General features: G+C 46.3%; 1 protein-coding gene across 7 annotated transcripts in view; it reads right to left on the bottom strand.

Moving 5' to 3' along the window:
* Window positions 1–15,634, bottom strand: part of Mical2 (microtubule associated monooxygenase, calponin and LIM domain containing 2) — a 199,742-nt gene that overhangs the window by 30,747 nt on the left and 153,361 nt on the right. For all 7 annotated transcript variants that reach the window (XM_031387896.1, XM_031387900.1, XM_031387897.1 and 4 more), the window contains 3 exons: window positions 11,575–11,649; window positions 7,305–7,480; window positions 5,476–6,772 (listed from right to left, as the gene is read on the bottom strand). In XM_031387896.1, the coding sequence (XP_031243756.1) occupies window positions 5,476–6,772; window positions 7,305–7,480; window positions 11,575–11,649 (1,548 nt within the window). The remainder of the gene's footprint in view (window positions 1–5,475; window positions 6,773–7,304; window positions 7,481–11,574; window positions 11,650–15,634) is intronic.

Raw genomic sequence — 15,634 nt, 5'->3', positions numbered from 1 at the left:
CACATGAATGGAACGCCAGCTCTAACTACAAAAATAACAGGAAGCAACAACTACTTTTCCTTAATATCCAAAGATGCAGACAAAGACTCGACCTGGTTGGGGATGGATGTGCAGAGCCATTGCAGGCTCAGCAGTCTCTAGAGCAGTGGTTCTCAACCTTCCTAATGCTGTGACCCTTCAATACTGTTCTCATGTTGTGGTGACCTCAACTGTAAAGTTATTTCATTGCTACTTCCTAACTGTAAATTTGCTACTGCTATGAATCGCAATGTAAATATTTTTGGAGACAGAGGACTGACAGGGCGGTCATGACCCACAGGTTGTGAACCACTGCTCTAATGCTTTCACAGAGGGGCGATGTTCAGATTGTCCCTTGAGGAGCCCACACACCTAGGCACTAGTAGAGACCACAGGGAACTTTTATTTTATCACCAGGAATAGACGAGTGGTAGAGTAACATGTATCATAGACACACCTAAGAAGCAAAAAGATAAACCTTGGAAGGAACAGAGTGATTTTAACTTTTTTTTTTTTTTTTTTTTTTTAGTATAGAATAGAGTTTATTTAGGGCATGGGGAGGGGAGTTAAGAGAGTTGCAGAGGCAGAGAAAGGCAGAGAAGGAGAGAGTAGAGAAGTGGAGACTGGCCATGACCACGTGGAGATGGGAGGGGAAGGGAATGGAATGGGGAGAGAGGGGAACAAGGGGCAAGAGAGAAGCAAGACAGCAAGAGCTTTTTAGACATTCTTTATTCCTCACTTAACGTTAAAAAAAAGCCCTAGGCACTTTTCAATATAATGTCCATGAAGTCTATCAGTTGATAAACAATGACTAGGTACACACACACACACACACACACACACACACAGAGAGAGAGGGGGGGGCACACAGGTTAGTCTGATAGGCAAGAGAAAAATTCATCAATAAAAACAGACCCAGAAATGACTGATACAGTGAAAATAACAGTCAAGTATTTGAAATTATCAAATATGTTGAATAAGTTAGAAAGTATGCTACCAAACAACCCTAAGAACTAATACATTCAGTAAAGTAGTAGTATACAAAATTAACATTACTATGGTTAACTTTTTTCCTTCTTCCTTCTGTCTTTTTCTCTCCCCTCCTCTTCCCTTTCTTTACTTCCCTTCCCATTCTCCTTTCCCTCCTTTTCCTCCCTCCCTCCCTCTTCCTCCTCCCTCCCTTCCTTCCTCTGGCTTGGTGCTGAGAATTAAGCCCAGGGAATTATACACATTCAGCTTGAGTTCTATTGCAAGGCCACATCCTCAGCTCCAGTCAGAGGCATATCTGTCTAGTCACATGGAATTCTATGAAAGAAATTACAGAAACTCACTCATAGAAGTGTAGAATCTAATCAAATGCGGGTCACCAGAACTAGCAGGTGACAATGGGGGCTGGGGAGATGTTCAAAGGATAGGAAATTTCAATTCAATAGGACCAGTATTAAGAGATCTATTATACAGTATGGTGACTGTTAACCCTATAGGCCAATGTGCTTGCACAGTTGATCCAAAGGTGCTTTGGAACCTCTAGAGGTGGAGCCTGCTTAGATGAAGAGGGCCACTGTGGGCATAGTTTCTGGTTCAGTTACTCTGTTTCTTGCCTGTTGACATGATGCAAATGGCAGCCTCTAGCCCCACTACCTGGCTAGATGCTGCTCTGACAACCATGTATTCCCTACCAGGAGAGCTCAGTGAGTACAGCAAGCATGAAAACCTGAGTTTGTATCCCCAGAACTCACATAAAGCCAGGTCTATACATCTGTAATCCCAGCGCTTCCACTGTGAGATGGGAGGTAGAAACAAGAGAAATCCTGGAGGTTTGAAGACCAGCTAGCCTGGTGTACACAGCGTGAAGAGCAACTACAAAACAGAGATCCCAGTGCTGGAGAGACGACTCAGCAGTTAAGGGCACTGGCAGCTCTTCCAGAGGACTTGGGTTCAGTTTTTACTCCCCACATGCCAACTAACAACTGTCTTTAACTCCAGTTCCACAGAATCTGATACCCTCCTTGGGTACTGCGTGTGCTTGGTCCATGTACATACATGCAAGCAAAACACCCACATGCATAAAATAAGATTAAAATCCCAAAAGATGACCCTGTTTTAAACAAGGTAGAAGATGTGGCCCAACTGCCAATGCTGTTCTTTGATCTTCACTTGTGTGCCATGGCATTCACAGGCTCACATTCACATACATACTCATACATATCTCTCTCTCACACACACACACATGCACACAGACACATACATACACACTCACACACATACACACTCACACACATGGGGGGGAAGAGAGAAAGATAATAAATAGGAAAAATATATTTTTGACCCAAAAAGCTATAGAGCTAAACCAATATAAAAACAATTGTAACAACTCTAGTTAGGAGTGTTAACTCCCCTCTCAGTGACTGATAAAATAATCAAAGTGGAGTAAGAGTTCCTACTCAGGGCTTTTTTTTTTTAAATACATTTTTAAGATTTGTTTTTATTTTTATTTATTTTATGTATGAGTGCTCTGCTGCATGTACACCCAAATACCAGAAGAGAGCATCAGATCTCTTTAGAGATGGACATGAACTACCACGTGGCTGCTAGAATTGAATTCAGAACCTCTGGAAGAGCAGCCAGTGCTCTTAACCATTGAGCCATCTTTCCAGCCTGAGCACGATTGAACTGAAACATAACACACTTCACGTTATGGACACTCTACTCAACAATAAAATCCCATAGAATAAAACCAACCTCCCCATGCCATTGTGTATACACTACATTTTCTTTATTTATTCATCGGGTGTGTGTGTGTGTCATTGGTTTGGTGTGACTTTTGAGACAGGGTTTCAGTGTAGCCCAAGCTGGCCTCAACCTCTCAGTTCTCCAGCCCAAGGGCAGACTCGGCATATGGCACACGCTCGGGCATCTCCATCTGTTGATGGACACCTAGACTGACTCTCTAACCTGGCTGTTATGAATAACCCTGCAGTGTGCGTAGGTGTGCAGGGCTATTGTGTGCTGACTTTGATTGTTCCACTGTTGAAGGGACTTTCATATTGACTTCCCCAGTAGCTGAGCTAATTTATAATCCTGTTAATAGTACAGAAGGTCTCTCATGCTTGTCCCAACTCCATCCTCATTGGCCAGCATTTGCAGTTTCCTTGGTGGCTCTTATGACAGCCCTACTGACCAGGGTGAGAGGGAATCTTAGTTTTGATTGCCTTTCCCCGATGGTTAAATACATGGAACATTTTTATGCATTTACTGGACATTTATTCTTCTGTCCAGTTCATTTGCCCACTTACTGGTTAGACTATTTGTTGTTTGGGTGTTTAATGCTTTGAGTTCTTGATTCTGCTTGTGAATCTCCAATCAGGTGAATAGCTGGCAAAGGTTTCTTTGCCTTTCTACTGTTAACAGTTACTTTTAGGAATGCAGAAGCTTTCTAATCAGATGGATACATTTGTGTTTATGAAAATAGATTGAATTCCCAGCTACTTTTTGCTTTATTGTTTTTTTGTTTTTTTTTTTAAGACAAAGTCTCACTATGTAGCCCAGGCTTGCCTCAAACTCATATTTTTTTTTTTTTTTTTTGCTTCAGACCTGTGAGTATTAGGATTCTAGGCATACACTGCCATACCCAACCACATGCTCTTTAGTTTTAAAGCAGATAAATGTATTATCTATTAAAAATCTATTACAGGGGGCTGGAGAGATAGCCCAGTTAAGAACATTTGTTCTTACAAAGGATCCAGGTTTGACTCCCAGCACCCGTACAATGGCTCACAACCATTTGTAGCTCCAGTCCCAGGGGACCAGAGAGCCTTTTCTGGCCTCTATTGGCATCAGGCATGCACATGGTATACAGACATACATGTAGGTAAAACATGCACATGCATAAAATGAAAATGAATAAATAAAGTTAAATATATATTATGGTGTGATTTTAAAAGAATCCTTATATCTCAAGTCACCTATGCTTATTCCAAACTCAGCTGGAAATAAGTTCTCTTGTTAATTTATGCAGATGCTTGATTAGGATGCAAAGAAGATAAGTAATTAATTGCTTGGAAACCGATTTTCCCTGAAGAGTTAAAAAAATTTTAAGAGGCAAAAAAATTAAAGAAAAACAGAATTTTTGAAAACTGAAGACGATAGGATCACCATTTGTTTAAAGCAATCAAGTGAACATCCAACATCAAAGAAATCACTGTCTGGGAGACAGCTCAGTGGGTAAGAATGTTGCTTGCTGTGCAAATGTGAGCACCTGGGTTAAAATCCCCACAGAAAAAGCTGTGCAGCGCTGTACCCACTCCTGCAATCCTGGCATTGTAGAGGGGTGAACAGGAAGATCATGGGGTCTACTGGCTTCCAGCCCAGATCCAGGTTCAGTGAGAGATCCTGTCTTAAGGGAGTAAGAAGTCAGGGAGGGATAGACCAGGACACCCAGCAACCTCTTCTAGCTTAGATTGTGCATGGATGCACACATCCACATACGTGCACATGTAACACACATTCACATACCCATAGTAACAAGAGCAGAAATGGCATGTATGTGCTTAAACTGTTCTTAAAGAAACACACTAAATTTTGGCAGGGTACAAACACTTAACATGTTTTGCTTTTTGTTAGATATTTCCGTGCTGTTTGATTACTCTTACTCTTTGATATATTAATTAAATAATCAACAACAACCAGATTTAAATATAAAAAGTCTCTATTTTCATTGGTAATCAAACATACAGAAAAGTGTTGGTAGTTCAAAGAAAACAAAAAGGTACATGTGTAAAAATGTCCAACCAGCACCATCCATATGGAATAAATACATTCACCTACAGATATTTGCATACTAAAATATTATATTGCATATATGCTTATAAGTTAAACAGTCAAATAATGGTTCATTAAATGACAATACTGTCATAAAATAGAACATTCTTTCAAATCACATTTATATAGACTCTGGTCATTTATATAATACCTAGAATATAAAGTTGATTTTTAAAAAAATATACAGCTTTATGTACACCTCAGTAAAAATGTTCATATAGTCATACAGAAGGAAACTGGTAGGATTATTAGTTTAACTCTTTCTATAATTTCATTTTTTCTTCAGATTTCTCTTTTAGAAACTCTAAATTTTCAAGTTTCCTTAAACTTTCTTTCAATTGCATTCATTTGTGTGTGTACTGGGGGAAGGAGGCCCACATGTGGCAGTCACAGGACAACTTGGGGGAGTAGGCTTTTCTCTCTCCACCCTGTGGATCCTGGGGATGGAACTCAGGTTGTCAGGCCTGGCAGCAAGAGCCTTGAGGCCAGCTGAGCCATTCCCCCAGTACCAAGGTTTCACACTTTTGTCAGAATGAATTGGAGAAGTAAACCAAAGTGCATAGTGTCTTTTAAAGCAGGGAGACCACTACCTGCCCAGCACGCACTCTAAGTTAGACTACCAGGAAAGTCACTTACGTGCATTTTGCCCTGTGGAAGAAGGATGTGCCACCTGCCCCATGGAGGTGCTGCCAACAGGCCGCACCAGCTTCTCCAAGGACGGGACTCTGTTCCCTGGCCGCCCCTTCTCCTCGGGGCTATTAAAGAAGTCCCCAATGTCCTTCCTTTGTTTGCATTCCTGGAGAAAACTCTCAAAGGATTTATCTTTGAGGCCAAGGGAAGAAGTATGTGAAGCTTCATGCTTTGGACCGTGAGTAGCATCCTGCAAACTCACTTTCTCCAGGAGGGTGGGGACATCTTCAATCTTGCTACGGGGTGTGGTTGTAAAGAACGTCTTGGACGGACGACTGGGCAAACTCCGGCTGCGGAGGATGGGGTCGGGAGGGCTAAGGTCTGAGGCCTGGGCAGTCTTAGATGTTGGAGAAGCCAGAGAGAAGAAGGCTGAGGCCTTCTTAGCCATGTGTCTCCCTGGAGACTGCTGGTCCCCATCTTTACTGGAACCCAGTTTCCGGAAGCTAAACGAACGAGGAAAAGCAGGTGGCTGCCCCCTAGGCAACGTTTTGGACTCTGGTTTAGGGCTGGTCTTCTTTCCAGCTTCAGAACTGGGGAGCAGAGACCTAAGAATGGTATTTGCTATGACCCTCAAGGGGGACTTGGGTGGAGGCGCCTCTCGATCCTGAGGTGCCTTCGCAGCTGGGGTCCGTATCCCCCCCAGGGCCTTTTTTGGGGATAGCAGCTTCTCTTTCACAGCCTGAGAGAGGGTAGAAGAGCAGATCGGCTTCAGGCTACTGCCCCTGCTATTGTCAGCACTTTCCTGAGAGAGCCGCTCCCCAGCCTTTTGCTCCTGGGTGTAGTCACTCCAGTCTAGCAACATGGTCTTCTGCTCCTCCGTGAGGACTAATTTCTTCAAGCCCAACTTCTTTTCGTTGGACAGCTCTGGTCCACCTGGCTGTCCCATCCGGGATTCCTCACTCGGGTTTCCTGGGTTCCCCGCAGCACCAAGTACTAGGTTTTGATTGGGCAAATACTGGTCCTTTCTGGCAATGGGGTGGGAATCTTTGTGTATTCCTTGGGTGTTTCCAAGAGCCTGTGCTTCCTGGCAGCCCTCTGAAGCCAAGATCTCCTCAGGGCTTCTGAGGCCTTCTCCACCGGGGCCCACCAGGCAGTGTTCTGTGTTCTCCAGGATGGGGCTATGAGGCAGATAGAGGGGAATTTCCTTCGCAATCCCTTGAGCCCTGGCACGTCTGAGGTAGATTGGTGTGGGGCTGACATCGCCCCTGGAGATCTTCGGGGAGTGGCGGTTATAAGCTCGCACCTACAGGGTGGGCAGAAATACTGGTTACTTAAAGCTCCTTCCTTGCCTTTGTTTCTACGGGGAAGGTGAGGGTCAATGCATGCACCACCTGCTTTCCTTCTTCCACTCTGAGAGACTCAAAGTCAGAAGGAAGCTTTAGAAAGGTCACTCTTTGGCCCAAGTGGCTGGAACTTGCTGCCATCTATCCGCAGTCCCTTAATCAAATCATTCAAGGCTCTAATCAAAGACCATTCAAGGTTCCAAAACAGTGGTTCTCAACCTGTGGGTTACAACCCCTTGGGAGGATCAACTGACCCTTCCACGGGAGCCACTTAAGACCAACGAAAAACACAGATGTTTACATTACAATTCATAATAGCAGCAAAATTAGTTGTGAAGTAGCAATGAAATAATTTTATAGTTGAGGGTCACCACAACATGAGGGACTGTATTGAAGGGACACCAATTAGGAAGGTTGAGAACCCCTGATTTAGTGAGGCATGTGGTCAGTTGGCTTTCCCATCTCCTGTGCAGGGACCTGGAGTACACTTACCTGAGGTGAGGAGGAGTCGTCTGTAGCATGCCCAGGTACACTGGCTGAAGAAAATGAAGATGGCAGGGAAGATGAAGAAGACAAAGATGGAGGAGGAAGAGGAGGAGGATGAGGAGGAGGAGGAGGATGAGGCTCCTTTGAAGGCGATGGCGCTCTTTGGTTCATGGGTGTTGAATCTATGAAGGAAACGACATATTCCATTGTTACCTTGTCTTCAGCCTAAAAGATAAGATTCTGGATGGATGCTCAGGTTTAGGAAGGAAATTGCTGGGGGGTGGACTCGGAGCTTCCTAGTGGCTCTAACTTGAGACTGGGCAGCAGGGCCCCGGGGAAGGAGTCATGCAGGCTAGCGGTCCAGCCTTCTGTAAGATCGTTCCCAGGAGAGCACAACCCGCAGAGAGCTTCTCGGAGACCGACATTTACTGCTAACACTTCCCCGAAGTCATGGTGGGCAGGAGCTGGGATTGCACTAAATCTCTCTGTCAATAAACCGTGTTAAGTTTCTTGCCACAAGATGTCAGACCATTAGCTGTGGGCATGGACAGGATAGATGGCTGGGTCCTAATGAAATGGGCTCTTCCTCTCACATGAAGAAAGCCCCCAGAAGGGCTCTCAGACAAGGTGCTTAGCTTGAGATTTTATGGTGACCTAATGGAGGGAGGTTATACCCACATCAACAGGTTGAATCACACAGAATTAATGGGTCCTTGTCAAACTCCTATGGCTCAGGGAACAGGCAGGAAGTAATGTATCCCTTCAGAGATGTGTGAGAAAGGATGGCGGCTGGCCTCTGGGGAGGAGTGCAGTTCTGAACTGTGGGCAGCTCAAACCATCTCGTCCTGCAAGGGCAGGATTCTGACAGTACATCCCGGGAGGCCATTTAGGCCCACATGTACTGACACTTCCTGCCTTTCTTCTTCCTCTTCTCTTCCAACTCGGTAACCTTAAATCTGCAATATCAAATATTTTATCTCCAGGATGGAGCATTTCAGATAACTTGTATTCAGCTAGATTCAGAAAAAGCGAAGTCTTTCATGGGTGTACTCTGTGCTTCATCCTCAGGCCACGACAAGCCTTCGTGGCCCCCAGCAGCATTCCTTAGGCACAACCTGGGACTGTGTATCTCATTAGATTATTTTTTTCACCCAGTACCCCAACTCCTCCCTGCTTCGACTGACCCATTTAGATTTCTCTTCGGTATGTCCAACCAACAGGTTCTAGCTCATTTCTTAGTTCCATACAATTCCCAGGCCTCAATTTTCCCCAAAGCTCTAGGTGATAGGCACCTGTTTAGGTACTCAAATTATGCTTTTATTACTCTGAGAAATTGTGAGGCACTTAATGACACAGGGTCAGGGATCTCTGGGGACACACATCAAAAAGAAAAGGTAAGTCTAAGTTTTCTCCACTCAAAAAGAGTTTCATATGCCTTTCGGGGGCGGGGAGGCATTGGAGGACTTTCAGTATGCTTTTTGCTCTTTCTACACAAAGATCAGCATATTAGGCAGTGCATACCAGGCATGGGCTCTGATAAGATGGCCGCTGTACATATGTGGTCCATGAGCTCCATAGGTACCCCACCCTTGCCCCAGGACGTTTCTGACGGAAAAGATAACCGGGGAACATGGCTGCTGTGGAGGTGGGTAAGAGGGAGACCCTGGGAATAAGGCCATCAGCTGCCAGGAACTGACGCAGGGGAGGTGCTGGCCTCTAGCCCATTACCCACACCCCATCCCAGCCCGCAACATAATGGTTCTAGCCTAAAAAGGCAAAACTTTTGAGTGAGTCGTTGTCTTGCTTCCTGCCCCCAGTTACTAAATTCCTGCCAAATTCCTTCTCCCCCTCTTTCTCGCCCCCTCAATCTCCTCTCCCTGCCATCCGCTGAATCAGGCTCCTTAAGAAGCCTCCAAAGTCCCCTCAGCTCCACAGACTGTCCCTTTGTTCCTCTGAGGAGTCACCCGGGACCTTGCGACACAGTCAGGGACACCTTGAATTAGACACAGCTAGATGGAGAAGTCTTGGGATCTATAAGATCATGATGCAGAACCCGCTCCCCTTTCCCTCCTCTCACCCCAGGCTCCATCCTTGCTGGGGGGGTTTCTGGTTATCTTGAAGTCAGAGGTTGTGGAGGGCTTGAGAAATGAGGCATGGAAGCCCAGTCTCTCTCCCTTGGCTTTGACCTTGGGCCAAGGCATTGCCCAAGGGCCAGGCACAACTCCAGAGGGGAAAGAAAGGCCAGGGAGGAGCTGAGAGATGGGAAATCTCTCCTGTGAGACTGGTCATGTCTTCAAGCTCCTCTAAAAGATGGGAAAGGGATCACTAGGACCCCAATTTATTCACACGAGCAAGTTACTCACCTCCAGTGTCCTTATCCAAAAGTACCCACCACCATGCAGACACATGCTAGCTTTAGCATGATTTGCATCCATTTCCCTCCCCTTGCACACAAACTATCTGGCAAATAGAACCTTGGTCTGCTTCAGAGGCAGTGGGGCGGGTGTCCATCCAGGGATTCTCTAACAAGATCTTGGCTTAGGGGCTCATTCTTTATCTGCCTCCATCCTCCTCTCCCATGCTTGCTGGGAACTCTGAGATGGTCCAGCCAGGCTGCTTTGTCCTCTGTAGGGCATAGGGTCTGAGTGCTGCTGGCTCTCGGGTCCTTCTGTGCCAAAGGGGTTGAAAAGCAGGCCTGGGACAGGATTAAGGTCTTTGTGCCCGCTGGGGCTATTCCTTGTGTGACCTTCTCTTGTTTTCTTTTGATAGTTGTAGCCTTTTCCTTTGATAGTGATGTTCACTCTAAGCTAGCTCAATTGGAAAGGATGCCTATGTTCTATATCCTATTGTCTGATAAACCTTGTTCTGGAGCAGGGGTGCTTGACTTTTGGAGTTGGCATGATGATTAGGATTCTAAGTACCACTGCTTCCTAGTATGAAGGACTCTGTCTTCTCAAAGTCTTGGAGCGCCCTCTAGGGGCAGCATCCTGCAAGCCTGAACCCATATCTTCATTGGGCCTAATCCAACCAGTTTCCAAACTTCCCCCCTTTCTCCCTTACTCCCTTCTCCCTTCCCCCACCCCCGCCCCGCTCACACATAAACAAGAATTCCTTTGGACCCAGACCTTGCTAGGCCACAGAAACAACAGGCTCAAATCCTGTCGGCACCTAGCCTTACTGTTGCTTAAGACTCACACCCTGTATTCATTAGTAATGGAATGCTGATGTCTCCAGGTCTGCCCCCAAAGCCCACCTCTGAGCAGTAGACATCTGTCTTGTTTTTCTAGAACCCCTGTCCCTGCTGTTTGTCAAGCTCCTATCTCACCTCATGCTGGGAGTTTGCTGAGGACAGACTGTGCCCCCTGACACTGGTGATACTCAGAACCGTTGGGATGGGCCCCAGCACCCAGGAGGACTGGCCTGAGAGAGGGATCCTAGTACTTCTGTTGTGGGGAGACTCCTAGAAACCTTAGTTCTCTCTGTCCTCTCACGCTTGCCGCCTGGGGGAGTTCAGATGATTCAGGCATCATCTTAGCTTGTTCCCAGGTATGCAGGCCTGCTCTCGCTCCAAAAGTGGCCCTTGGCCCAGGTAGACACATGAGAGGTGGTAAGTATGGGGGTTGGTAGGAAATGAGTCATTGGCTAGGAATCAAGCTGACTCAGAAGGAGGGAGAGTCAGAAGAGGAAGAGCAGAAGCCCAAGGCCGTGCTGGGTCAGCCTGGGCAGATGGAGGTGGGAAAGGGAACATGCAGACTAGGGGAGGCAGGAGGGGGGATTCTGTTTGCTGTGTGACTGTGTGTACATGGTCACTATACCTTTTGTGGGAGCTTTTGCAGGGGCCAAGATCTGCAGAAGAAATAAACTCTCCCCCCTCCCTGTGTGTGTGTGTGTGTGTGTATTTATGTATGTATGTGTGTATATTTACACTCATATTCAAGTGCAAGCTTATAACTTCTTGCTTTGGTCACAATGACAGAACCAAAGGGGATCTAGTCCAGTTCCTGGGACAGAACCAAGCACCTGGCTCTCAGTTTCCCCTCTTTCTCATTTCAAACTTGGAGCTCATGGCTGCTACGGCTGTGGTATGGTAAAATTGCAGAATCTTAAGGTACTGGGATTTCCCAAATCCCTTGGCAATGATTCCTGGTCAGCAGTGGAAATCAAGTCAAGCTAACAGTTTTCCTTGCCCTTGGATCCCAGGCTAGGCCAGAGAAGACACCATGTAAGGAATGAGCGCAACTGCCCTCCCCTACCCCTCTCCCTGCCCATGACTCACTGGACTGGAATCTTTTTCTCCAGTTCTGGTATTTGCTTGAAGTTGGAGACTGGAGGCTGTGGGCCCGTTGCAGAGCTGCGGAGGGAGGGAGAGACCATTAATTGTGTAGGACAGGGATTTGTCTCCATGGCTTACTCACCAAAAGTTAGCAGGCAAATTCTTAGGATGATCTGAGACACTTCTTATCATAGTGTACTTCTCTGACCTACCCCCATTATTCATTCATTCATTCATTTATACATACATACATTCTTCATCAAATCATTATATAAGAGGCTGGGGAGATGATTTAGCAGGTAAGCTAGGTTTGATCCCTGAAACCCAGATTAAATGCTGGGAGCAGGAAGGATAGCCCTCCCCGGGGAAGAGCACATCAATTAGTTGTCCAGTGCTAACTGGTCAGGCCTGGAAACACAAGTAACACTATATAAACAAAAGAGGTTACATTTAGGAATATATCTGTGTAATACAAATACACATACGTATGCAATAACAATTAAGGAAAAAGAGGCCATGGATCTGAAGGAAAGGAGGGAGGGCTGTATAGGAGAGTTTGGAGGGAGGAAAGGAAAAGGAGAAACGCTATAATTAGATTACAATCTCAAAAAGGAATCTGGCTGTAGAGGCATGCGTCTGTAATGACCGCAGTCCTACAGTGAGATGGGCGGATCGGTGGACCACTCACAGCCCACAGGGTCTGCAGTGCACTGCATGAAAACATCAGGAGAGACCCTGCCTCAGTAAAGTAGGAAGTGAGAACCAACTCCCGAAAGTTGGGTTCCTGTGGAAGCACTTTTGCGGGGGCCCTCTGCCTGGCTGGGCCTTGAGCACGAGCACTGACTACTCCAAACCTGAGATGTGGCATCCAGCTGCATCCTGTTCCCGGCCTGGGCTGTATGTACAGGCCCTGTGCTTCCATCATAGAGAAAGGAGGGGCATGGGTGCACATGTGAGGGGCAGAAGGTAGAACTGAGAGGTACGGCGGGGAGGGGAGACCTTGGGTGGGGTCTGGGTGTGGGAGAGTGAGCAGGGAAGGTTTGAACACAGAACTCTTTGGATCCAACACTTCACTAGTGAATGTTCTTTCACCTCACCTAGACATCCCCCACTCCCACCCCTGTGACCTTCAGCTACTACCTGGGTTTCCTTTTCAGGACAAGATCCTTCAGCTCCTTAGGGTCTCTGCTTTAAACTCAATGGGATAGTGGAACTGATGGCTCAGATGGCCCACTAGTGGTAATAGGCCATGTAGGCACAGTTTTACCATAGTGAGGTCATAATATATCTGGAGTCCTAGGTCAGAGGCCTAACTCCATGGGTTCTGTGGTGCTTGGGTTGAGACATGTCCCTATAGGCTCTGACATTTGAATGCTTGGTCCCGTTAGTGGCCTTGCTGGAGAAAGCGTGTCACTGAGAGGACTGGACTCTGAGAATGTATAGCCTCACCCTCCTTCCCGTTCACTTTCTGCCTTGTGTTTGCCATTGGAGAGGTGAGGTCTCAGCCTCTTGCTCTGGCCACCATGCATGCCTGTCGCCTGCTATCATGCCTCCATGCCATGTTGGACTCTCATCCCGCTGGAACAGTAAGCCCAACTAAAGCCATCCTTTTCTAAGTTTGTCCTGGCCTTTGTGTTTTACCCAGATGTCAAGCTTTCCTTAGGGAAAGTGAGCAGACGCCATGGTGAAAATGCACGGAAGCATTTTAAAGATCACAAAGCAAGCATTTGAGCCCATCTTTGGAGCGCTGATGTGAGCTCTGGGTTTAATAGACAAAGATCTGGATCAGGAGGCAAGAGGACAAAGTCCAAGTGTGGTCTGGTTAATCAGTGTTCTGTTCTGACTCTGCACAGTGACTAGAAGCATCTCCGTGCTTGAGAGGGCAGGCCACGCCCTTCCGACGGTCATGCATCTGGGAGTGGGCTCTGTGTGATCTCATCAGGATGACCTGTTCGCCGTGCTCTGCTGCTCTGGAATCTAAGGGGTGACTGTAGGTTAGGACAGTAACTACAACCTTGTAGACTTCTTTAGGGGCCTGGAACAGAACACTATAAAGGCTAAAAGTAAACCAGGTTCACTCTCATCTTTACGCCTTGGTGGGTGGGAGAGATGGGGCAGGTATCACACTGGGCTTGACACAGATGCTTCTGAAGTGATTGACACGCAGGCGTCTGGCCCAAAGCTTGTCAAAGACAGAATCGAATTCAAGAAGAAAGGCCAGGTTTACCTTGCTCTGTATTACCCCGTGGGCCCAGTGAGGAGCAGCATTTTTCTCTTAATTTTAAGATTATAACATAATTACATCATCTTTCCCTTCCCTTTCATCCCTCTGGACCTTCCCATATTCCTTTCATTGCTCTCTTTCAAATTCATGGCCTTGTTTTTTTCCATTAATTGTTGTTATATATATATATGTGTGTGTGTGTATGTGTATATATATGTGTATGTATATATACACACACACATATATACACACCTAAATGCTGTTACTGTTTGTATATTCCCCATATGTGTGTTTTCAGGGCTGACCATTTGGTATTGGACAATCAGTTCGTGTGTCCCTCCCCTCTCAGCATGCCTTAGTTGGCTACAGTTCTTTGTGTAGGGTTGAAGCCACATGGGGCTCTTCCCATCACTTCAGCATGTGGATGTCCTAACTCAGCTTACGGTTAGTCATGTTGGTGACGCTTCATGGGTGTAGCATTTGACATGACTAGGAGACACAATTGAAAACACTCGGGTCCTCTGGGTCTTACAATCTTCCTGCTTCCTCTGGATCCAGCACTTTTTAGCAAAAGAATCTGTCTGTCTGTCTGTCTGTCTCTGTTTCTGTCTCTCTCCCTCTCCCCCTCTTCTTTTTCCTTTCTTTTCCTTTGTTTTTGATACAGCCTCACTATGTAGCACTGGCTGGCCCCTATCTCGCGGTGCAGACCGGCATGACCTCAGTCTAGCAGCAACCCTCCACCCTCTGCTTACCAAGTGCTGATGCACACCTGCATCAGGCAAAAGAAATTTCTAAGTAGCTTCTGCAAGCAATGGTTTATTGAGCAGTGCCAAGCAGCACAGCGCATAGCTGCTTTCCTTCTCTCTAGCTTGCACTCTATATGTTCTAATAAACTTTGCATGTAGGTTTTTTTGTTTGTTTGTTTTTAAAACTGTATGAGTATTTGCCTGTGTACCATGTGCATGCCTGGTGATCTCAGAGACGTGTCACGTTCCATGGAACCGGAGTTACAGGCAGTCGTGAGCCACTATGTGGGCGTTGGATCCTCTGCAAGAGTAGCAAGTACTCTCAACGTCTGAGCCGTCTCTCCAGCCCTACTCTGAATTATTTTAAAGGGACACTTGAGAAGCTCATAGCGCACAGCCTGTTTGGGGGAACGGTGTAGAGGGAGGCATTTAGCCAGATGTCTTTGGTCTGATCTCATTGTTATATACTGCACTGTTCTTCCTTCTCTATAGTTACTGACCACTCAAAGATGAAGAATACCATCTTGTTACGCTGGAACAACTTGGGGACAGATTGTCCTCCTTAATCGTACTGGTTTCTGTCCACAGATTCAGTGAATTAGATATATCCTTAATTGCTTGGGTACATGCTGGAGCGACTTTATTTAAGCACACCAGGAAGCTGCCCTGCTGTGGTGCCCAAAGCACAGGCATGCTGATCTGCATTACACACTTGGGATTCTTCTGCCAATGCACACACTTGATCTTGCTCTAGGCCCACAGAGCCTGGCTCTGGGGTGGTAGAGATTTGAGACTATGCTTTTTATGTAAGATTTATATAGACCACTGAACTGGGTTCTCATGTTTTGGATTTTAAGTGTCCCCGAAAGGCTGGTGTGTTAAAAGCTTGGTCCTTAGCCTGTGGTGCTGGGGCAGGTCACAGTGGGAGCTTTAGGAGGTGGGGGTCTAGTGCAAGGAAGCTGTGTCACTGGGCTTGGAGCTTTGAAGGACTGTGAGGATCCTTTCCCCTTTCTGGTTTTCTTTTCACTTCTGAGATGCCACCAAGAGAGCAGTTTTCTCCACCATGGTATATTGTCCCACCACAGGCTCAAAG

The sequence above is a fragment of the Mastomys coucha genome, unplaced genomic scaffold (genome assembly GCF_008632895.1).
Source record: "Mastomys coucha isolate ucsf_1 unplaced genomic scaffold, UCSF_Mcou_1 pScaffold21, whole genome shotgun sequence".
Classification (NCBI taxonomy): domain Eukaryota; kingdom Metazoa; phylum Chordata; class Mammalia; order Rodentia; family Muridae; genus Mastomys; species Mastomys coucha.
This window is presented reverse-complemented; position numbering and strand designations above follow the sequence as displayed.